Consider the following 26,000-nt stretch of genomic DNA (forward strand, 5'->3'; position numbering starts at 1 on the left):
TTGCTAGGTTTACCCTTGTAATTCCAGGGAGTTTTCACTGCACTAGGTTTCTACCTTACCTCCCAAATGCTTCCCAGTTTCAGTTGTCTTTCTCAGTACTCTCCCTCCATCCCTCCCCTCACCTGATTCCTCCTGGTCTCACCCTCATCCACCCCCAGTCCACCCACAAAATCTGTTATATTTCCCTTCCCCAGGGAGATCCACAAGTCTCCTCTTGAGTCTTCTTTGTTACTTAGCCTTTTGGGTCTGTGGATTATACTATGATTATTCTATATTTTACAGCTAATGTCCACTTATACACACTATGTTTGTCTTTCTGAGTCTGGGTTACCTCATTCTTTTATCGTTATATCCATTTGCCTGCAAATTTCATAATGTTTTTTACAGCTGAGTAATACTCCATTGTTTAAATGTAGCACATCTTCTTTATCCACCATTCCGTTCAGAGACATCTAGATTGTTTTCAGTTTCTGGCTATTAGGAATAAAGAAGCTTCTATCAACATAGTTGAGCAAGTGTCTTTGTGGGATGGTGGAACATCCTTTGGATATATGCTCAGGAGTGGATATATGCTCAGGAGTGGATATATGCTCAGGAGTAGATATATGCTCAGGAGTGGATATATACTCAGGAGTGGATATATGCTCAGGAGTGGATATATGCTCAGGAGTGGATATATGCTCAGGAGTGGATATATGCTCAGGAGTGGATATATGCTCAGGAGTGGATATATGCTCAGGAGTGGATATATGCTCAGGAGTGGATATATGCTCAGGAGTGGTATAGCTGGGTCTTATGGTAGATCGAGTCTTTATGCTTTCCTTGTAAGAGTTGTGATCATCATGTCTCCTCAAAGTAGTAGAACACTGATTATAATAATGGCTATATATTCAATTTCAATATGCTTTCTAACTATGTAAAAATATTAACTAGGGAGTGTTATGATGCACTTGCATAATACTAACCTGGACACTGATGAGAAAAGGAAGTATAAGGGGTGTTTTAGTGAAGAATAACACATTGAATGTAGACTGTGGATAGTAGTATGATATCAAATTAAAATACCAGTTTTTCTCATTTTAGTGCTTGGATTATATGAAAGAATAATTACTTTTTCTAAGAAATGAACACTAAAATATTTAAGGAAAAGTGATCATAATGTCCACAATGTATCCTCAGAACAAATATGTGTTCTGGATACTTTAGCATATTCTTGTTATCCTAGAATTTGAGAGTCTGAGACAGGAGGACCATGATCTTGAGGTAACTCTGGGTTCTACAGCGAATTCTATGTGAAAAATATTGTGTTGAGTGCTATCTAGCAATGAAATGCATATACTCCTAACACTTGGAAGGTAGAAGCAAGAGAACCACAGGTTCAAGGCCATTCTTGGTTAGATAGCTTATATAAGCAAAGGCAAACCTTACACACATAAGGCTGTCCCAAAGAAAATCTAAAGTAATAAAAGTAATTGTGTATATTCTATTTTATATGATTTCTGTATCATGCTAAACATCACAGTAGGAATTCTTTGGATTTTTCTTAACTTTAACGGGTCTTTGAAATCATAGGACTAAGATCAAAATTTTTAACTTCGAATTCTTTATATTGTCAATATTTGGGGTCACCTTGAAGTAGTGGCTTAGGAAAAAATTACTTTAAAATGCTTTATCATAGCCATTCTTTAAAATTGTAGATTTTTTAACTTAGCTGATGTCCCAAGCTTAACTGTATTTATGAATCCATTTCATTAATCAATACCTGACAAATTAAAGTACACACATCAGACTATTTATGCTTTGCATCCACTTTGGTTGGAAGTAAACAAATTCTAGTTCAAGTTCCCCTAGACTCTCTTTGTTTCTTCTTTGGAACTCCTTGGTAAAGGCTCACTTGTTACTGTTGTCCTCAAAATTAACAAATGAGCAAACTTTTGCTGCCAAACAATTTACTTTTGAATTAATATTTCTTTTATTGTTGAGATTGCAATACAATTCCAACATTTCTACCTTCCCTTTCTTCTCTCCAATCCCTTCCATGTGATTCCCTTTACTCGATTTCAAATTTATTACTTTTGTTTTATCAATTGTTATATGCATGCGTGTGTGTGTGTGTGTGTGTGTGTGTGTGTGTGTGTGTGTGTGTGTGTGTTTCCAGAGCTGACTGGTATTGAATAACCAGTTTGTATGCTTTTTTGGAAGAATATTTTTTCTGCTGTCAACATTCCTTATTTACCTATATATTTTTGTCTAGGTTTGAGACCTTATCATTTTTCCCCTGTGTACTTTAACATGCCTATGTTGTCCTTGTTCAGTTCATGTTTAGTAGTCATGTTGGTAAAACTTTTCGGGTGTAGCTTCTGACATTACTAGGTGACACAATCTCACAACAAATGCTCTGGTTATCAGGTTCTTAAAATGTTTTTGTCCTTTTCCACACTAATCCTCAAGCCTTAGCAGCAGGAGTTGTGGTTGTAGATGAATCCATTGAGACTGGAGCCCCAAACTCTGCATTTCAATTGACTCTGGTTTTCTGTAATAGTCTTCATCTGTTGTAAATAGAAATTTCTTTGCTGATGGATGAGACCTACATGTATTCATGGGTATAATGACCAATATCTAAAATGTAGTTAGGGATTATTGGTTTAGTAAAGTGGTGGTTTTAGAGTCTCCTCCAACATTCATGACTTCACTGGCTCTGGGTTTCCAGTACTGGGCATGGTTTCCTTATTGTTAAGTGGGGCTTAAGTCCATTAGAGAACTGTTGGTTACCGCCAAGGCATGTGTGCCGCTGTTGCACCCTGAGGGTTATTGTGCTATGCCGGTCATTTCTGTGGTTCATATGAGTCATATCACGCTAGGACTATTTAGTTGGTTCCCTTCTTTGGAAGCTTGTGGGAGTACCTTATGGTACCATGAAAACATGAAAACTAGTCCTCAGAGGAGAGGATTTCAGTTCAGTTCTAGCTCAGGTCCCTCTAGGCCCCAATTTAATTGCATTAGTAAACTCTAAATGAAATGTTAAGTTATACTTGTGATACCATTACGTCTAGACTTAATCTCTTTAAAATAAGTATAAAATGACTACCATGTTTTAATATTGAATTCTTTCTTATTGAAAGAGAATTCACATGTTTTAATAGGTAATTGAGTAGCACTTAGTATAACAACATTTTTTAAATAAGCAGTTTAGTGTTTAGTATAACATCAATGTTATACAACCACCACTTCTATCTAATTTCACAACCTTGTCATTGCTCTTGAAAGTGAGTGCCATACCAGTTGAACAGTGCACTCATTCCCTTTCCCTGAAAACCTTTATTTTTCAGTATCTTTTTTTTTTATTTTTTTAGGTAGGGTATCACTATGTAGCCCAGTCTTGCCTTGAATTCATGGCAGTTCTCCTGCCTCAGCCAACCAAGTGCTAGAAATGTGGATATAAGCTATAAAACTTGCCCTGTTTCTGCCTTTTGTGGGTTTGTCATTACTCAATATTCTAGATCTTGATGATTTATGTAGACATAATTATACAATAGTGGGTACTTTATATATAAGAATTTTCTTTCACTTTGAATATAGCTTATGACTTTCCATGTACTTATAACCATTCTCAGCATTTCATGTTATGTTTTATGACTGATCTAATGATGTCTGGGTATACTATGAAAATTCTACATGGCCAAATGATTGAACTTCATGATCATGGAAAATTAAAAGTGTTGCAGACCAAAGCCAGATTACGTTAGGCTATTTTTAGTTCCTTTGAAAGTCATTGTGCACCCCTATATTTAACCTATTTTCTTTGCGACTACTAAAACCTTTAAACTGTACTCATAGTAGACTGTTAACTTCCACCAATTCAAAAGCTGAGAATGTGACCAGATAGCATGTGAAGCCTGTACAAGATTTCCCTGCTTTGGTACAATGCACCCACCTGATGCTTTCTCCAGTGTATTTGAAACTGTGAAGATTTGTGTCTTTCTCTGTTGTATTAACCATAACCTTATAAAACTGTTACCATGGTGTCTAAGGTAACCAATAGTTCTTGGTCCATAGTCACTTGTATTTGACCCCAGAAGGAAAAAACTATTCTTTCTTTTGAGGTGAAGGTTGTAGTTTTATCTTTACACATATATCCATGATGAACGCAAGCTAATTTATTCCTTTCCGTGCTTGTGACTAGTGCTACTGTAAACGTGAATGCGTGCACTCACTTGAATCCTAGTTTGCACTTCGTATAAAATTCCATTATTGTATATAGGTGGTATATGTGTGAGATATGTTTTGATTTGTGTGAGTGTGTGAACACATGGTCCAGAAATCTACCTTTGTCTGTCCACTGCCCATGGTTCTGGGGTTACAGGCACACATGTTTAAACCTGGTATTTTATGTGGGTTCTGGGGGGTTGAACTTAGATTTTCATGCTTTTGCAGCAAGCATTATTACTATTTAGCTATCCTTTCCCCTTCCATCATGTGTCTAGGAACTGCATTGCAGGATCATGTTACTTCTGTATTTTGCTTTTTAAATGACTTGCTAGTGTTTTTGTATAGAAGCTGAAGAATTTTATGTGTTAACTAATTTTATGGATTCTATCCTCATGTGTGAGAAACGTTTTCATTTGAGTTTCTCTAAGATTCATAGCCTACTTTTAATTGGGTTATTCGTTTTCGTGACTCTTCATTTGTTGAGTTCTTCATAGAGTCTGTATGTTACTCTTCAGTCAGATATATAGCTGTCAAAGATTCTCTCCCATTCCCCTGGCTTCCTTTTGCTTGAATGATTGTTTCCTTAGCTGTGCAGAATCATTTAGTTTTATGAGGCCCCAACTGTCAGTCATTGGCCTTCATTCCTGAGCAAATAGATCCTATTCAGGAAGTCTTTCCTAAACCTGTATCTTGTAGCATTCAATCCATTTTCCTTAACAGTTTCAGTGTTTCAGGTTTCATATTGAGGTGTTTGATCCACTTGGAGGTGTGTGTGTGTGTGTGTGTGTGTGTGTGTGTGTGTGTATGTGTGTGTATGTGTGTATGTGTGTGTATACATGTATGTATGTGTGTGTGTGTGTTAGACATAGAACTAATTTTATTCTTTTCTATATAGACATTAATTTTCCCCAGCACCATTTGTTGAAGATGATATCTTTTTGCCTGTGTTTGTTTTTGGTATCTTTGCTCAATACCAGATGTCTGTAGTCATGGCTACTCGTTTGGGTCTTCTACCTTTCTTCCTTCGGTCTACATGTCTGATTTTACGCCAGTCTCACATTATTTTATTACTATAGCTTTATCATGTTTTTAGAAATCTGTAATGACAGTAATCCTCTAGGATTACTGTCTTTGTTACTCAAGATTGAGCTGGCTATCTGAAGCCCTTTGTGATTTTAGGAGACTTTTTCTTCTATTTCTTTAAAGAATGTTGTTGATATTGTGGTTAGGATGTCATCAAATCTAAAAATTGCTTTTGGTACAATGGTCATTTTCATAATATCAATTTCAGTAATGGGCATGGATATCCATCTTTTCATGCCTTTCTCAATCTCTTGCTTTAGAGATTTAAAGTTTTCATTATAGAAGACTTTTACTTTCTTAGTGCAGTTTATTCCTAGATATTTTATTTTGCTTGAAGCTGTTGTGGGAATGTGTCCATGATTTTGATCATCTTGTGATTTGCTTATTAGCCATTTGTATATTTTCTCTCCATTATTCTCTAAGTTTACATTTTTCCATGATAAAGTTAAGAGGTAGGATATAAATGAAAAACTATTATCGTCAGAAAAATCATATTGCTAGAAAAATCTGAACCCTAAGGTTAATGGCTTCATACTACTGTGAACAGTGTACCTGATTGTTAATTTAATGCACACTGCTTAAAACTTTGGCAAACATCTCATAAATTGGATTTAACCATGCTCATTAAAGCCTGCCACTCAAAATATAATGATAGTTATTTTGACTATTTACAAGGGATTTGGAAAGGTTAATGTATGTATGTTATTTTTTTCCTGAATCAATTATTTAAATTGTATGAATTTTAAGTCTGAAGCTGCAGGTGTGAGGAGTCATTTACTGGAGTGATTTTGGCAGAGCCTTTAGATTACAATTCTCAACTATGGCTTTGTTATTCTTCACAATAGTATTCCTGAATTTGAGAAATGTGCCAAGTAGCCGCAGGGCCTCATTGTGCTTAATGTTTGAGACATTTCATTGTTTCATTACAAAATTTCCTCTATAAAAATATTCCAATCACTTCTAGAAATATTAAAAATTTGAATTTATGTTCGCATTCAGTTAGATATGATCATTGTATAAGTTGTAGTGTATTCCTATTTTATTTGAATTTTAAAATAAATACAGGAAGCCTATACAAAGTATATCAGGTGACCTAAACGTTATTTCTACTGTGTACAGTGGATATTAGCTTTACATTTCTGTATATTATTTCACGCTGTGTATTCCTTTGAGTTTTAGCTCAGCTAAGTCAATTCTTAAGAATAAGGTGCTCCTGACCTGGGCGATGATAGCACACACCTTTAATCCCAGCATTCAGGAGGCAAAGGCAGGCAGATAGATCTCTGTGAGTTCAAAGCTAGCCTGGTCAACAATGAGAGTTCCAGGACAGCTAGGACTGTTACACAGAGGAACCCTGTCTCAGAAAACAAACAAGCAAATAAATAAAAAAAGTGAAATGTGTCTTATAATGAATGGTTTTGTAATATCTATTTTATATAATGCAGATATAAATGAATTTACCTCTTTTCATTCATTTTATCAGGAATCCAAAGATTTAATTTTCATTTTCCTTCTTACATGTGGATTATTACTGATGATCTCTTACTTGCTGAAAAAAAACCTTGGACTAGGTCTTTAGCTAGGTTAAGCATGGGCAAATGGGACCTAAATGTTTAAGTGTTGTAATCACTTGATTTCTGTTGGCAGCACTGGGAAACATAACAACCTGATAAGCTAAAAATTAAAGTAACATTCAGTATCCTTTCTGCTCAAATCAAATGGGGCACAATAACCAGCATCCAAAACACAGTTATAGATAGTATGGACAAAGAGACCAGATGTGGGATGGTATACAAGTCAGTGGCTAATTCTTCCTTTCTCATCTGTATTGGATAACATTAACATTCTGTCTCTTGTTCCATTTTTTTTCCAATTACGTAGTTTTAGTTAGTGTACTGGTTAGTTTTTATTGTCATCTTGACACAAACTGGGGAAACTCAACTGAGACGAGCCTAGGTAATACTGATCTGGAGCCATGTCTGTGGGGGCATTTTCTTGATTGCTACTCTCTTGGTAGGGCCCAGCCCACTGTGGTAGGCACTACTCCTAGGCAGGTGGGACTACGCTGTATAAGAAAGGTACCTAAGTATAAGGTAGAGTGAGCAAGTTAGTAAGCAGCATTCCTCTATGGTTTCTGCTTCCACACTTGCTTCATTCAGTTCATGTCCTCAGTGATGAAATGTCACCTGAAAAAGCAAGTTACATAAAGCCCTTCCCCCTTAAGTTGCTTTTGGTCAGGGTGCTTTATCACACAAATAAAAAGCACACTAGAACAGTTGGCATACCAGATAATGAGTTTCATTAGGATGTTTTCATGCATACATGTCATTTCATTACCCCTTATTGCTTTTTTTTTCTCTTTGTCCCTCCCACTGTTACTTGTTCTTCCTGTCAAATAGATTTTTTGCATATTTATTTTTTCTGAATATGAGAGGAAACATATATTATTTGTTTTCCCCCATTGCCTTCTCGTTTCCCCTCTCTCCACATAAATAAGAGAAAACATATTTAACTGTTATTTAATTCCATTTAAGAGGATGTAAAAGTTCCACCCTTTTCCCTGCAAATGACTGAATTCCAATCTCCTTGTTCTATATTAACATCCTAAATCTCCTTGCCAGTTCTTATCTTCCATCTCTGGCATTTTGAGTCAATGACTTCCCTATTCTCCTTTCCATAGGATATCTTCTGGCACTCTTCTTTAAAATCTTCCTCTATATTAAAGCTACAGTCATAGCCCCAATCCTCCCTTCTTTTTTAGCCAGAGGGAAGAGAATAGGTCTTTGGATTGCCTTACTCTGAGGGGTGTTGCTCAAGTTAGCAACATTGGAGCTCATTTAGACAACAAGTTGCCTAGAGATCTCTGGTTCCAGGAAAGTGCAACAGAAATTGTATTTATAGAAGACATTAATTTTTTAGATAGCCATAAAGCTTAATCAAATTGATTCTTAGCTCAAGGGTGGTAATTTGCCAATCCTGGACTTAAGTAGGAAATATCAAAACATGTATAAATCTCAGAAACATAATTTGACTAGTGAAAGCAAGTTTCAGAAAGATTCATATATTATCATTTGAGTAGTGTTAAAAGAATTGAAACAAAATTTTGTGTGTGTGTGTTTGTGTGTATGTTTATGTGTAGTGCATCACAGGAATGATAAATACCAAATTTCTATTAACTATTGATATTGATTGTCTCTGAGTAGAAAGGAATTGGTGCCTAGACTGAATCAATTTAATTGTAGTATTTTACTTTTTTATACAACTGTCTGAGAGGAATCGGTTATGAAGATATGATTAGCACATGGGTTTTTTCTTTAAGTTTTCCTTCTCATGTTTGAAAATGTTTTACCGGTTGATAAGACACCCATCATAAGTCAAACAAGATGTGTCTATAGATTGAATCTGACCCAGATGCCATCTTTACCACCTTGCTATTTATGGAAGCAAGTATTCTCTGTGGTAGAAAATGAAGTGTCTTTATGTCAACAGGTTGGAATCTATTCCACATGTATCTGGAGGCTATTAATACAATAGCAGTTCAGGATGAGTGATCTGGATTCTAACCAAGATGTAAGCTGGTTTTCATCAACCTTTATGTACTTACTTCCCTTTGTAAAATCATTGCATAACTTCTTGACAATATATACACATTACAGTTACTTCTTTACGACCTTGTTTTCTATCATACTTATATTAAGATTTTTATTCCTCTTGTGGATTCATAGACTCATATACAGACTCCATCTTGTTCTGATTAGGTCTAATTATTTCATAATCCAATTGACCGCTTCTATTCATCATGGAAGGCTGTTCTCAGATTTGCCGCTGGCTATCTCAGCACTATGTTAGAAACCCTGGAAAGCGTTGTGCCTTTCTAATAAATATGATGTTCCACATTCATTGTATGTCTTGTGCCAAGATGAAGGCTTTCATGCTTTTCTGTTGACCTTGAGCCCACTTAGTTTTGAGTTATGGAATGATTCACGTATTGAACCTCCAGAGGGTAAAGATTTTACTTTATTTACTGTATATTCTTAGCTCCTTGAAACAGTCCTTGGAACAGAATAACTACCTAATATGTGCTGAATAAATGTGTCAATAATGACGTTATTCTTTTCAGTGGACACAATTTTATTGTGATTTCTAGATGTTAGACTAGTCTTAATGCAGTTTAGATACAACAGTGAGAGCATGAAACCTTCAGAATTCTAAGTTTGTGCTTAATTAACTTGGGGTTCTACCATTTTCCTTCTTCCTTTAATTATAATTTGATTTTTCAATGATTTCATGTTATATTTTCATAAATCCAACACTTAATGCTAAGTTGTAGTTACTTTTAATAACTGAAATGTCTCTATATGTATGTGCAAACTTTCTTCATATTTGATTCCTATACCTTTGTCCTTTGAGTATTGAATTTAGTACATTACACTGAGTTATCATTGTCTATGCTATAACATGCCTAGTTAGTTGAGTTTCTCAAAGTTTAAAAAGGAAGTCGTATGTCTTTCTCACCAAGTCCCAAAAATATGTCTCCCATATGCTTTGGAGGTCAGCAAAACTACCTCCAGGTTTGGTAAATAGAGACAATGGCAAGACTTAGCATACAGTCATGCTCATGGCTATGATTTACTGTGATCAACAGAAAAACCAAAATTAGCAAAGAGGAAATGTGTATGCAGTAGAATGCAGAAGAAAGAGGGTACAAGCTTCCATAAATCTCCTAGCAGAGTTACCTGAGATACACCCACTTCCTCTAGTCTTGGTTGTGATAGAACATGTAATATGTTGCACGGGGAGATAATCAGATTCTGATTTGCTAAGACTTTTATCAAGGCTGGTCATGAAGTTATATTAGCATGTAGCTTGTCTCCAAGACAACACCTTGGAATACACAGAAATGTTCATGAAATGAATTAATACTGAGCAATTGTGTCATGTTGTAACTTTGTCCAGGGCCATGTTCTCATACTGTCCAATTTTATACCTAGAAACTATTGATTACTTTCCAATGTGTAAAGATAAATGCTAATTCTCTTGCCAGCATTTTCTTTTCAGATACTCTCAGTTGACCCTGGCCATGGCTCATTGTTTACTCTTTCTGCCAGTGACTATATCCTCACTGAGCCATGTCGTGTCATCTCTGGATAGGAGTTTGCTGATACTTTCCTTAGTTGAAGAGATTTACTTTGTTGTTGCTAGCTATGTCTTGATCCCCTACACCCTAAGCACATTCAGCTATCTTCCTTTATCACTGACCATTGTTGAAGTCCTTGCCCTAGAGCATCCTCCTGAGATGCTTCCTATTCTACATAGACAGTACCGTACATATTTACCACATAAGCTTATAAGGTTTCGATTGATGGCTAAAGGTGGTTCATTTGCTCTCCTTAGAGTTAGGTTGTATGTGAAAGATAAGGTATGACCTCAAAGGATATTGGAATCTCTTGTTGTTAGTTGGACACTGATGCACACCTTTAATCTCAGCACCTGGGGGTCAGACACAGGCATATCTGAGTCTGAGGTCAGCTTGGTCTGCATAGAGTTCCAGGGCAGCCAAGGTGATGTAACACTGGCTAGAAATGCAACACTGGCTAGAAAAAAAAATAAAGACAAAATAAAAAAAATCTTCTTGTTCACTGAAGTGGGCTTGATAGATCCAGAATTGTTGTGATGACCACAGATCTCCCCAGTAAAAGAGGACTTTCCAGTTTTAATCTAGGGTAAAGGAATTTACCTGTAAGTGAAGTCTGTAAATTATCCAGAAAGTTTGTTCCATGTGACTCTTTAAAAGATAAGAGAACACAGCATACCCATGCACAAATTTGGGAAAACAAAACCATTTAACTTTGGTATAACAAAAAGATCACTGCGAGAGTGCAGAATGTATTAAAAACAGTGACAAACTTATCTAGAGTTTTGGAAATTGTGCCATTTCTAATTGAGCACTTATTATTTGTTTTACATACATACTCATATATATCAGGTTGACAATGTAAACTAACGGTACTCATAGTAATGGACGGTATGGAGCCTGGACCAGTGAACTTCTGTAATCAGGCTAGGCTATCTATCAGAGGTGGGATTGGGACACCAACTCAGACACAACCTACAACCCACAACCTGTCCTGCCTGCATGTGTTGGGGCAATGGTAGCTCAGAGTTTGTAGGAGTGGCTAACCAATGACAGATGTAAGTTGAGGCTGAAGCCATGAGATAGAGGCCTATGCCCAACACTGCCTGCATGGCCCAGATCCAGATGACTAAGAGACTTAGGGTAGAACCAAACATGAATGTATGGAGATTATAATTATACCATTACCTGCTGTCCTTTCCTACCACAATCCCTCTCATTTACCCCGTGCTCTCTTTCTAATTAATGGTCTCTTACTTAATTATTTTCACATATATATGTTCATATTTACACACACACACACACACACACACACACACACACACACAACTAAACAATGTAAATCCAACTTTCTCAGTCCATATAATGCTACATGTATGTATGTGTTCAGAGCTGATCATTGGATATTGGAAAGCAATTGGTGTTCTCTTCTCATTTTTGAGCATTAGTAGTTCTTTGTCTAGGAGTCAACACCTTATGAGCTTTCCCTCAGCCATTAGCTCATTTATTGTGTCTCTTTGTTAAAGTGTTATTTAGATACCCGTGTTAAGACTGCCTTGACATTTCAAGGAGATGAAATCTCACAGCAGACTTCCTAGCTCTTAACAATTGTTTCACTCCTTCTCCAAAACTGATCTCTGGCTGAGCCTTAGATGCAGGAGTTATATTGTAGATGTGTTATATCAGTTGGGAGTAGGTTCCACAGCTCTGAATTTTGATTGGTTGTGTTTTTCTCCATCTGTTGCACAGACAAATTTCCTTGACGAGGGGAGGGGTACGAACATAGTTATCTGTGGGCATGAGGCCAAACATTTTGACTGTATTTAGGGATTATGCTGATCTAGTAAAGTGGTGGTTGTAGGTTCTCCTTCAAGATCTAGTACTACCTGAGGGCCTAGCTATACCACTCCTGGGCATATACCCAAATGGTGCTCCAACATATAACAAGGACACATGCTCCACTATGTTCATAGCAGCTTTATTGATAATAGCCAGAGGCTGGAAAGAACCCAGATGCCCTTCAACAGAGGAATGGATACAGAAAATGTGGTACATCTACACAATGGAGTACTACTAAGATATCAAAAACAATGACTACATGAAATTTATAGGCAAATGGATGGAACTGGAAAATATCATCCTGAGTGAGGTAACCCAATCACAGAAAAACACACATGGTATGCGCTTACTGATAAGTGGATATTAGCCCAAAACTTGGATTACCCAAGATACAATCTACAGACCATATGAAGCTCAAGACAAAGGATGACTAATGTGCAGATGCTTCACTCCTTTTCAGAAGGGGGGAACAAGAATATTCATAGGATGAGATATGGAGACAAAGTACGGAGCAGAGACTGAAAGAAAGACCATTTAGAGCCTGCCCCACCTGGGGATTTAGCCCATATACATCCAGCCACCAAACCCAGACAGTATTGCTGATACCAAGGAGTGCATGCTGACAGGAGTCTGATAATAGCTGTCTCCTGAGAGGCTCTGCCAGAGCACATGACAAATACAGAGGTGAATGCTCACAGCAAACCATTGAACCCAGAATGGAGTCACCATTGGAAAAGTTAGAGAAAGGTTTAAAGGAGCTGAGGGGGTTTGCAACCCCATAAGAACAACAATGCCATCCAACCAGAGCTCCCAGGGACTAAACCACTAGGCAGAGAGCACACATGAACAGACCCATGGTTCTAGCTACATATGTAGCAGAGGATGGCCTTGTTGGGAACCAATGGGAGGAAAAGCCCTTGTTCCTGCCAAGGCTGGACCCCCCTGTGTAGGGGAATGTCAGGGTGGGGAGGTGGGAATTGGTGGGTGGTTGGGTGGGGGAACACCCTCATAGAAGATGGGGACAGGGAGGGGGATAGGGGGTGTGTGGATGGGAAACCAGGAAAGGGATAACATTTGAAATGTAAATAAAAATCCAAAAAAAAAAAAAGATTCATGACTATTAGCCTTGGGCAGCTGACCAGGTTTCTGGTATTAGGTGTGATTTCCATCTTGTTGAACAGGTCTTAAATTTTAGAGAGCTGTTGGTTACTGCTAAGGTTTGCTTGTTTCTAGTGCATCCTTACAGGTATGTTGACATACTGTTCATTGTTATAGTTCATAGACATAATACCTAGGTAGTATTATTGGTTGCTTCCCTCCTTTGAAAGCTTGCATGTTGTCTTCTTGTACCATGAAAGCCTGTTTGGGGGATAGGATTTCAGGTCTCATATCCAGCTCAGGACCTCTGATGTATGATGTACACGATGCCTTTATCTCTGGGGTCTTACCTCCCACTTGAGTGGTAACCAAGTACTGCAATAGTAGCCTCCAGTGATTTGGGACAACTCAAAATGGTTTGGGACATCTCATGGACAACTCAAAAGAGGGCTTCTCATGCCTAGTGTTAGGACTTTTTATTGAGTGGTCTATGGCTCTTGTGTTTGTACAGAGTTATATGTTATAGATATTATTGGGTATATAGTTAATAGTATGATTTCTTATTACTGATACCCTTACTATTTTGTTACCCTCCTCGCTCCTTCTGTATTTATATCTTTCCTGTTCCCTAATTAAAGCTCCTACTTCATCTTCATATCACTTACTTGTAACTTGTTATTCCCCTTCCTAGCGCTCCTAACCCTGTAACAGTATTTTTGTTTTTTAACTTACCCTGTTTCTACAATTACTCCGGATTATGCTCTCGCATCCGAAGATTTGGAGCTAGGAACCTCAGATGAGAGAGAATATGAGATGGTTGTCTTTCTGGGTTTGGATTATATCACTCAATATGATCTTTTCTAGTTCTATCTATTCACCTGCAAATTTCCTTTTACTTTATAGTTGAGTAGTAGCCATAGTATATATGTACCATGTTTTCACCACCCATTTGTTACTTTAAGGACATCTAGATTGTTGTCATTTCCTAGATGTGGTGAATAGAGCAGCAATAAGCATGGCTGAGTAAGTATCTGTTGGGTCCTTTGGCTCTATGCTGAGGGGTTACCACTGAGTCGTATGCTGAGCATATGGTTAGCTTTTGGAGGATCCTGTACACTGATTTCCAGAGTGGCTGGACCAGTTTGAGATCCCTCCACATTGGATGAGGGTTCCCTTTCCCTGACACCCTCTCCACCTTATGCTGTCAGTTGTGACCTTTTCCATTATGATTGAGGTAAGATAAAATTGACATCTGGGCAGAGATTTGTTTTCTAGGCGATCTCTTCTTGAATCTATAAGTCAAAGTCATAGAGATAGCTAGTAGCCAATTGTAGTCTTTTGTAGGGCCTTGATGTGCTGAGATTTGTTTTGTTAGAAATTTGATTATTTGAGTTTTGTAGATTATACAGATGTAGATGTTCTTTGCTTTACAATATTAGTTGAGGATACTAGAAATCTAAATCTTAACTACTTGAACATTGGAATGTAGCAATAGGTACCTTGTGTAAGGGTTGTACCGTAGTTAGACTAATTGGGGCTGGGTATTTCACTCCCTCTCAGCAGTTTCTCTTTCCACACTGTCTCCCTTCCGCCTCTGTGTGTGTGTTTTATCTGATGATTCCTTTCTGCATTTGTGGTTTGCCATTTATCATTAGTTTTTGGAAATTCTTAGTTGTTCAGTTCTTTTTTTTTTCTGCTCTTTATTCTCTTGTTTTCTTTCCCATTTCTCACCGCGCACCCCCCTCCCATGCCCCCGCCCTGGGAACTGAACTCAGGGCCTCACTCGTGCAATAAAAACACTCTGCTACTGAGCTCCATCCAGAAACCTCTTTTTAATCTTTTTACCTTTCATTTCGTCAAGGTGCTTCTTATCACATGTACATGATCGCTTTCATAGCTTAGATTCTGTTTTCCCTCCTTCATCTGGCTTTGTTTGTCTTTCCAGTTTGGAAATGCACATTGGCATTTCTTCAGTCTCACCGATGTTTCTCTCAGCTGTGTTCAGTTCCGACAGGCATCCTACCTTCCCATTACAATGCTTTGATCTTTAGCACTTGTTTTTATGCTTCCTTGGATTTTGTATCTATCTTCTGCTTCATCCATCTCTTCTTTTACGCTATCCATTTTTGTGTATTATAGCCCTTAATATTAATCACAGCTGTTTCAAATTCCGAAGTTATATTTCAAAGTATCCATATGAAAGTGTGGTTCTCACGTTTCTTCCTCATCCTTAAACATTATTTTCTCACTTTTTGTAAGCTAGACATGATGTAATGGATAAAAACAACGGAGGTGCATGTCCCTTCAATATGAAACTTTATGTTTGACTCAGGTTAAATTTGTGGTTTTGACTTTTCTCTATCTTTGGTTTCCCATAGAGGCTTGGTAAACTGTCTCATTTTTTTAGTCAGAATGGGTACTGTTAGTATGCAGAAGGCTGATTGATGTGGTGGTCAGGGAAGGGGAAGTGTTCCACAACCCTTGCCATTCTTTGTCTTCTAGTGCCCTATACCATTGGACCTTTCCCAATGCTTCTCAGTTTATTTTTGATGTCCCTTTTTAGAAGAGACACACTGGGTGTGGAATTGAATATTTTCTTCAACTACCCAGTTCATTCAGACTGTGGTAAAACTGTAGAGTATGGTAAAATAGTTTCTGTTAAGGCCTCGAAGCTCTAGGCCCATGGCCACTTTTCTTCCACCTTTACTAGAATCATGAATTAGTGCATTTCTTTTTCCTCTTAAATTTGAACTCTGGAAAACTGATAGATAGCATTCTTAATGGAAAATTAAGGAGCAACCAGACCCACAGTGTTCCTTAATGGGATTTGTGCACTCAGTTTTGCCTCTGAAACTCAAATATATTGGGTCTTAGCATTTTTTATTTCATTTACAGATTAGTTTCCCTGTGTGGGTACTGGTTTCCATGGTGTTTCTGCTCTGGAACTTCTGCCAGCTCGTGCTGACTCTGTAACAGGCTGTTTGTCTTCACATTTTGGCAACGGTAGTTGTCTTTGCCATTGCAGGATTTTGGTAATCTGCAGAGTCATTCAGTTCCTTTGGCATTTTTTTTTCCTCATAGGGCATCTGGAAGTGATGATTTTCAAACTTCTTACATACTAGGCTAAAACACAAGAGATTTTTGAAAGCAGAATAGATTTCTTTTTGCAAAGTGTTAGACTCTTAAATATTCAATGTATTAGATTCAATGTGACCATCTTCTAATTAATAGATTTCATTGTAAAAAGAAGGTAACAAGTACAATTTTTTTTGGAAATTTAACTGTCCTTGTTGTTGTTTGTTTTTCTCTTAGATCCAAAATGTCCAGGGGATGTCGACTTCTATAACAGTGACTGGGATATTAAGACAATCACAAGCTCTTTAAAATTCTACCTCAGGTATTCTCTACTTGATTTGGGATTTTGCTCCTCATCATTGGTGACATTTGTCTGGATAAAGATTGGAGTGTAGTCTCAGGTTCAGAAAGTTGGAAAAGGTTGCTAAATAAAAGGATTTTTGTCTAAGAAACTATATATGATTTTTGTTTGTTTGTTTGTCTGTTTATCTTTAAGTCTAATTATATAGCCCAGGCTGGAATAGAAATTGGGTGGGGTAATACTCTCATAAAAGAAGGGGGTGGGGGATGGGATAGGGGATTTATGGAAATAAATACATATCAAATAAAAAAAAGAAAGAAATTGATATAACCATCCTGGCTCAGCCTTGTGAATGCTAGAATTATAGCCATGTGCCATCAGCTTAAGATCTAGAAAACATACTTTTTTTAATGTGAGGATTTACTATAAAATGTATGAAGATCAGATTTGTTATTCAAAAAACAATCTATGCTTTAAAACTATCAGATATAGCCCAGAAATTGAAGAAGGCTATAATGTGCCTTCATGTTTTAATCCATATAAATTGAATTATAGACAAAAATACAATGTTGGAGATAAGTGAAGTAACAGCAGTAAGAAAAATATTAACTTAATAGAAAATTTTGGGAATACAGCGCCAATAAAATTAATGTCCTTTTTATTGGCATAATTACATGCTATTTAAAATACATTTGAAAATGCATATATATGTTATACAAATACTATATGCATATACATTCTATTAATTTTTTGAGGCAGAGTCTCACTTTGTAGCCTGGACTGAAACTTCCTATGAGGACCAGGCTGGCCTCCAGCTTGAGATCCACTTGCCTCTGCCTTTGGATAGCTGAAGTTAAAGGCGTATGCTAGCACACATGGTGTCCCGTTCAGTTTTTCATTACCATTCTTTATGCCCTAAACTATTTGAGACCCAAGTACCTTCAGTTTTTGTGAGTTTTTAGCGTTAAGATAGGTATTTAAACTCTCATTATTCCAAACTTGAGTTACTTTCAAGTATAGCATCATCTTGATGTAGTTCTAGTTTCATATAAATAGGAATGCGTTTTTCAGAAACATGTCTACTCTGTCTTCCAATGAGAGAAAAGGAAATGCTGTTGGAGGGCTTACTGTGTGGTAGGCAGTATGCTAGTTGCTTCTATTGACACTTTCATTGGTAATTTTTATCCCAGTACTTGTGTACCACAGGCAGTGCATTGCTCTGTTTTACAGATTGGGAAACTGAGGTTCCTGCTTCTCCAACAGAGTATGATTGTGGTTATAGGTGGTATTTTTTTTAAAACTTAAATCTATGCTTTAAGACATTTACTTGCCCTGGGGTTTCTCTGTCCATCCCTGTTTTCAATGTTTTTGGACTACGTTGATTGTTTAATAAAGAGAGAGCAATCTTATATAAATGATTTTCAAAGACTTGGAAGAACGAGAGTAGCTGGTGACTAACTGATGTACTGTCCATATCCTCCTTGAAAGGAGTTAGTATTTTCAAAGATGTGTTTCAAAGGATTTCTCCAATTTAAACCTTTTCTAGTGCAAGTCTAATCAGCAGAAGGTCAAGCCTAAAACTCTGACTGTGCAGCACATTTAGTAAGAGTTGAGCATCCTCGGGGCTGTGATATACACTAGCCTATCATTACTATTGATTTATTTAAATTTAGTTTTCAACAAAGGAGAATTTACTTTGGCTCCTTGCAGGGAAGTGGCAGTAAGAATATGAGGTCACATTGTATGCGTAGTCAAAATGCAAAGCTTATTTATTGTTATTTTTCTTTATGTAAAGATTTGTATCAGGACAAAAATGGTATGAAGAGTCTTACATGGAGTTTTTTTACTAGTGTATGATCATGAGAGAGAAAGCAATCCAGTTAGGGCTAACTAGGAATCAATCTGCAAGAAAGTGAATGTGCTAGACCATAGGGACATCTGGATTAGCCATGGAAAAATAATGTTTATTAAGAAATTAGATGTAGGGACCTTTATGGGCCTTTCAGTGGCAGGAGTGGATATCATAATTGTGCTGGTGCTTAAGTCCACAAGGACAGATGTCCCTCCTGCTCCAGAAAAGATAGCAGACTGTTAGGAAAAGAGCAACACAAAGTTTTATGACATCTCTGTATTGTACAGTGGTTGATACCACTGAGATAGAGTCAAACCAATAAACAAAATATAAAAATGAGTATATTCCATATAAAACTATTCATTTTCCTTCTCTAGAAAGGGAAAGATCTGACTCATGAGCCCACATGCTTATTTACAGAAGCCAATGTGGCTGCTGTCTGTAGAAAAATAAAGGCACTGTCATGAAAATGCCAGTTACATATGACACGTGTGCAGTATGAACATTTCCTAGCGTCTATAGCTATTTGAGTTTTCCAGCCCTCTAGTGTTGTAAAAAGAGGAAGGAGCCATGATGAATTCCCAGAGAAGGTCCAGAAAGGCCAAATGGTTGAGAGAAAAATCGAAATCAAGTGATTCAGCAGAATCCAAGAGGTATGTCTCAGGGAGGCTTGTTAACAAGCACAAAGATGCCACAACGAGGTCAAGTAAAGAAAAGAATGACAGTTGCCTTTATGTGCAGCAGCAAGGCAGTCAGTCACTGGCGGTATTGGTAGAAGAGTTTACTTGGAGCACTTAGGGTGAGTCAGATTCTAATGGATTAAAAAGTAAACCATGGGATTCCAGGACAAAATAGAAATATCATGTACACTATTTTCTATGAAACCTGGCTGGAAATGTGCCACATCTCATCAAATGATCTTGTCTAACTTCTTTTTATGGTTAGTGATTTCCCAGCTTTTGACTCCATCCTATAACTCATCACATAGTTTCAATCCCACTTTACTTCATAGAATGAATGGAAGGATCAAATAGGACAGGTACGACAGCGCCTTGGAAATTCTTCAGATCCATCAGCTTGTAAGCACATGTTCATGTTTCGAATATGTCTATCTGAGAAATAGCAGGACTGGTTTTCATTTCCTGTCACTCTGCGGAGCTAACTGGAGACCTTGGCTAGAAGCATCAGCCTATATTTTTGCAGACCTTCTGTTAAACTTGGATTCCGCTGGTAAAGCTTCCATGAAATGTGTGCAAATCAGGCTAAGTGTTGGGGCCTTACTTCTCCTAGAACTGAGTCCAAGGTTACTCCTTCCTCTAAAAAGTGATGATCTCCATCCATTTCAGGAATCTCTCAGAACCTGTCATGACTTATAAGCTCCACAAAGAGCTCGTCTCTGCTGCCAGTAAGTATTTGGGTTACTAGATCAATTGTGTTGCCCTGGTTTCTTAAACTCAAGCATAAGCTAAAAACGGCTTTGAGGGAAAAATTCCCAAAGTCAACATAGATTTTTGCCCACTGCCAAGTGAGAATATTTCTGCTTGCTAGCTTTCAGAGGCAGATAATTTTTATAATCAATGTTAGGGGCATGGTTTTAAGAAAACTGGTTAAATTGAGGCATGTGGTGTATGCTTCTGGGCTCTGTGATTGACTTCGGAAAGCAGCAGCCATAGTATCTTACACATAGTGCTGTGGTAGGTGCTGAAAGGTTTCTTACTAGAGGCTCTGCTTGGGTCTTTAGAGACAACCTGCTGTGACTACAGTTCTGCCTGCCTCAGAGACTATCTTGTCCGCCCATCCCCCACTTTTCCTTCATCTCTCTAGACCTATATTTGGTTTCTTTTGATCTTTAATTTCTCCTTGCCATGTTTGGTTTTGTTTCTGCTTTTTTCTCATTTATCCTGTCTGTGCCCATTTACCTATTTACTCTCTTTGCCTTTTTTTTACTCTTTCTTTCCCTCTCTCCCCTGTTCCTTCGCTCACCTTTCTTCTTTTTCTTTTCCTTCTTCTTTTTGTGTTCAGGTTGTGTGTGTGTGTGTGTGTGTGTGTGTGTGTGTGTGTGTGTGTGTGTGTGTGTGTGTGCATGTGTGTGCATGTATGTTGTGTAGACATGTGTGAGTTTCCTTAATCCAGTCACCTGAGAGCTAACCCATCCCTCTTTGTTCTCTCTGCCAGAATCTGACAACCTGGATTACCGTTTGGGGGCTATTCACTCCCTAGTATATAAGCTACCAGAAAAGAACCGCGAGATGCTGGAACTTCTAATCAAACACTTGGTAAAGTAAGTAACTGCTGGGTTTTCCAAAAGAGTCTCTGTTGAGGGTGTAACACACATCATATGATTAAAGAACTGCCTTTCAACCCATGTAGCACTATCCCCCAACTTTTTCTTTTTTTCTTTCTTTCTTTCTTTCTTTTCTTTCTTTCTTTCTTTCTTTCGTTCTTTCTTTCTTTTTTTTTTTTCTGAGCCTGGGTTCGAACCCAGGGCCTTCCCTTGCTAGGCAAGCACTCTACCACTGAGCTAAATCCCCTACCCCCTCCGGTTTGTTCTTTTTTTTTCCCCCCCTACTTTTTCTTAGGCCATTTGAATATTCTCTGAGCCAGATCAATTTTGCCTTCACCCATTTATGAAAAGTGGAGTCAACAGGCCCCAGAACTGTCTTAGCTGAAAGGCAACATTAGGGTAAGTATGCTGTGCACCAGGACCAGACATGGACTTAACTGTAGGAGAAGCCTAGTTGTGTATTCCAGTTCTACAACTTACTTGGCCGTCTAGTAGCAAGCTAGCCTCTCTGAGCCTCTATGTGTTCACCTCTATGATGATAATACTGATGACTATGAAGGGTACCAGAAAGTGCAATGAAGCTAAGCCCTGTGTTCAATAAGATAAACATATTAAGAGAGTGGTGAATTTGGGGCAGATCCTACTCAATAAACTTATTGTTTCTGTGTTTGCCATTGAACAGGAATAGTTCTATCTAGGCATTACTATTATCTGGTTGTTTGCTTTCATTTGGCCTTTTAGTCTGGAATGAACTTCAATCCAGAAATGGACATATAAGCGTCTTTGACCCACATCTTGAGGAATGGTGGTCCGCACCTTTAATCTCAGCCACGCAGATCTCTGAGTTCACACTCAATCTACAGAACAAGTTCCAGCCGAGCTTAGGCAGTGAAGGAGTTGGAAAACAGAAAGCTGGTGATAATGTATTAGAACAAGGGAGCCATGTTCCAGCCCCAGCAAACAGCAGAACTTGGCAGCTTTAGTCAACTGGCTTCTATTCTTTAGAGGCAAGAATAGAAGAGACTACTGGGACAATTGATGCTGGTTAGTTGGAGCTAAGAAATTAGTGTGATTAAAAAGAGACCAGCATCACTGAGATGAAATCTTCTGGGAAATATTTTCTGAGAGCACAACGAAGCTGTGTTCCAGAAATAGCCCAGATAGCTACCTTGATGATAACAAACTGTACCTCTGAACCTGTAAACCAGTCCCAATTAAATGTTGTCCCAATCTAAGAGTTGCCTTGGTCATGGTGTCTCTTCACAGCAATGAAACCCTAACTAAGATATGCTCCATGATGATGCTTCATGGAAAAGTTTCAAGGTTTGTGAACCAAGATTAATTTTCCTGGATTGAAACGAAGACAGAAAGCATGCTTTTCAGAAGTTATCAAACTTGGGGTGCTTATTCCAGTTCTGTTGCTAGCTCATCTGATTGTTTTTTCCCTCTCAAGGCATCTCCTGGTATTTTAAGCAGGAATGTGTAAAAAATACTTAGAAATATAATGCATCTTAAACATATATTTAGCAAAAATGCCTATCAACACACTTCCAAAATTCATCAGTGCTATATTGAACAGTATCTGGGGAGAATCTGAACACCTAGAATTCAGGCATTTACTGATAGTGAGATTTCAAACTAAGGGCCTTCTTGGCTTCCTCTGTGGTGTATCTTCAGCAGTCTATCTGCACCTTAGGTCTTCCTCAGAAATCTCAATCAGCATGTGCATTCTAAGATGATTTTGCACTTCTACATCAGGTAGATATTGAAGATGCTGTTAAAAATAATACACATGGATGACAAAAATTAGAATTTGGTTGATTGTCGATGTCGCAGCACAGGCTAATAAAGAATATTAAGAGACATGTTCTCTCCAAAATGTACTTTGATGTAATCGTAGTGAAACAGAAAAAACAACAAAGAAATCATTTGCACATTAATTTGAAATTGCTCTAGGGAAATAACTGGGTTAAATTCTGAGGTCTAACTCTAATTTGTTATGTGATCTGATAGTTCTGCCACTGTTTGACCCTCAGTTAATGTAGAATTAGAAGGACATGAATCAGCTGATCTTAAAGTAGCCTTTTAGCTGTGACTTTCTGAAAATCTAATGTGTGACAAGAGCCCTAGTACTCATGACAACATTCCTGCTGGGAAGAGTGATGAGGTTTCTGGCTCCATCGTCCCATCTACCTGCTTTACTTCAGCATTCCTGATCTTCAAAATCATTAAAACCAAAAGAAAAACATATAGATGAATCATAGAAATGGAAAGACTTAAATGCGTGGGAATTTAATACTCAATTTCACCATAGTAATTTAATGCAAGTTAAACTTGTACTGAGCTACTCATTCATTGACAAATTTCAGTTCCCATTTTCTATCAAGATTATGGGGAAACAAGCATTCTGATTAATTGCAATATTAGTTCAGTATGCTCCTAGAAAGGGGGATTCAAAACTATTTAACATATATGCATAATAATATGCACTTTACCAATCATGCTTTTGGTTTCTATTCTAAAGATACATCTCCACAAATACAAAACAGAATATGCGCAGTGTTAGTCAGTACAGCATAATTTTAATAATAAAAATTAGACCCAGTACAAATGTCCAACAATGAATACTTGTTGAGTGAATAGGAATATATTAAACCATGTAGCATTCTGTAGTCATAAAAAAGAATAAGTATGTCTGTGCAGTTTTTCCCCTTGGGGTGCATTAGATGTCTTAGGCTATAAAACAGGTAACAACAACAAAAGACTTAAGTCATAAATCAGGGGATATAATATTCTAGTGTTTTTTCCTAACAGATGAAAATTAAAAACATAAGAATACACACACTCGTTAAAATTTTTCAAATGAAGCACAATCCAATTTTGAGAAATACCTTTAATCCCAGCCCTTGGAGACAGAGGCAAGTGTATCTCTGTGAGTTCTAGGTGAGCCTGGTCTACAGAGCAAATCCCAGGGCACCCAACTCTACACAGAGCCCCTGTCTCAAAAATGATTCCCAAAATTAATTATAGGATTCTGCATGACTCAGGAATTCTATTTTCTGCATTAAAAAACCCATTGTAAATAAAAAAAGATGTCTATACAAAACCAAATAGATATTTATGATGGACTGTCTGTAGTTATTCAAAGGTGGAAATAAACCAATCACCCATCACGATATAAGTGGATAGACAAAATATTGCATACTAGTAAGGAGCCACTGGTATTGGATGTGGTGGTCCTTTATGGGATAATGAAAGTTTCTGGAATTAGATATTGGTGACAGTTACATTAGTCTATGAATATACTAAAAACCATTGAACAATACCCTGTCAAATGGGTGAAGTTTATAGCAGATATCCCTCAACAGAGTTATGAAAGTGGCTATACACGGGGGTTGGGTATTAATGGTATGGAGGGTTAAGAGGCAAGATTTAGATCCCTTTAAGTCACCCCTGATATATGTCTTATTTCAAATCAATACTAATTTGTACAAATCCAAAAATAAAATGAAAACAAGGCAAATGTTAGGAACCCTAAAATAGTATGCTGAGTAACCAGATGAATACCTATCAACTGAGTAATAGAAGCACACAGAGAAAGCAGCCAACGTATCAGCACATGCCTGTGCCTATCCTTAATGAAGCAGCCCTTAGAAACAAGAAGAACCACAAAGACATTTTAAGCATCATCCAATAGGTTTATTAGTAGTCATATAAATATGATCTAAAATACAGATATATTTTACAAGGAAGGAACAGCTAAATGTGTATACATATATGTGTTCACACACAAGTTTAACATAAGTGAAGGTTCACGATGTAAGAAAAGGAGAACTGGATACAAAGTTAGAAATGAGGAGAGGAATTCAGAGCCTGCCCCACATGTGGCCCATGCATATACAGCCATCCAATTAGACAAGATGGATGAAGCAAAGAAGTGCAGGCCGACAGGAGCCGGATGTAGATTACTCCTGAGAGACACAGCCAGAATACAGCAAATACAGAGGCGAATGCCAGCAGCAAACCACTGAACTGAGAATAGGACCCCCGTTGAAGGAATCAGAGAAAGGACTGGAAGAGCTTGAAGGGGCTCGAGACCCCATATGTACAACAATGCCAAGCAATCAGAGCTTCCAGGGACTAAGCCACTACCCAAAGACTATACATGGACTGACCCTGGGCTCCAACCTCATAGGTAGCAATGAATATCCTAGTAAAAGCACCAGTGGAAGGGAAGCCCTGGGTCCTGCAAAGACTGAACCCCTAGTGAACTAGACGGTGGGGGAGGGGGAAGAAAGGGGGGGAGGGTTGGGAGGGGAACACCCATAAGGAAGGGGAGGGGGAAGGGGGATGTTTGCCCGGAAACCGGGAAAGGGAATAACACTCGAAATGTATATAAGAAATACTCAAATTAATAAAAATAAATAAATAAATAAATAAAAAGAAATGAGGAGAGGAGTTTTGCAATATTAAAGTTAGAAGGGAACATCTTTCCCCTTTACTTTGAATTCAATATGCAAAGTAAAACAAAACTATCTTTTCCAACCTTGAAATAATTCTTCCTTTAAAAAAAAAAAGTGAGTACACCTAGTGCCCAGTTCTTTGTTTCTAAATAGTATTCCCATTTAAAAGGGAACAGAGTGGCTTAGAAAAGTGGCCATTCCACATCTGGGGTTTGGAAACACATTGTGATTCCTGGGTAAATTTTAGCACAAAGAAAAGAATTTGCTCAATGGTGATGATATTAATGACCTTCTGGGGAACTTGAACATCAATATTAGCTAACAACACATTGAAGAAGCAGAAAGTTATGTGGAAGTTGGTAAAGAGAGAAAAGGCTATTTTAGAAGAACAACAGCTATTGAATTTGGGAATGACAGCAAAATCGTTAGTTTGCAACTGCACTGCCCTGTTTTAAGTACTGATCAAAACCAAAAGTAATATTGAGTGACAAGAGGTCATTCCAATGTATTGTCTCAGGCTACTAAGATGGACAATGCGCATCTTTCCAATATGGCTCTGGGACACATACTGCCTTAAATCATTAATCAGTGTTAACATAACCAATAATGATGCAAGTTCCCACTACATGCCTCCAAATTTAAAGAGTGTGAAGTATAAAGTA

General features: G+C 37.7%; 1 protein-coding gene across 2 annotated transcripts in view; it reads left to right on the top strand.

Moving 5' to 3' along the window:
• Positions 1-20,891, top strand: part of Ophn1 (oligophrenin 1) — a 256,595-nt gene extending 235,704 nt beyond the window's left edge. For both annotated transcript variants that reach the window (XM_032889327.1, XM_032889328.1), the window contains 3 exons: positions 16,676-16,760; positions 19,938-19,996; positions 20,767-20,891. In XM_032889327.1, coding sequence (XP_032745218.1) covers positions 16,676-16,760; positions 19,938-19,996; positions 20,767-20,876 — 254 coding nt within the window. In that variant the 3' untranslated portion in view covers positions 20,877-20,891. The remainder of the gene's footprint in view (positions 1-16,675; positions 16,761-19,937; positions 19,997-20,766) is intronic.
• The last annotated feature ends 5,109 nt before the right edge of the window (positions 20,892-26,000 follow it).

Source organism: Rattus rattus, chromosome X (assembly GCF_011064425.1).
Source record: "Rattus rattus isolate New Zealand chromosome X, Rrattus_CSIRO_v1, whole genome shotgun sequence".
NCBI classification, from domain to species: Eukaryota; Metazoa; Chordata; class Mammalia; order Rodentia; family Muridae; genus Rattus; species Rattus rattus.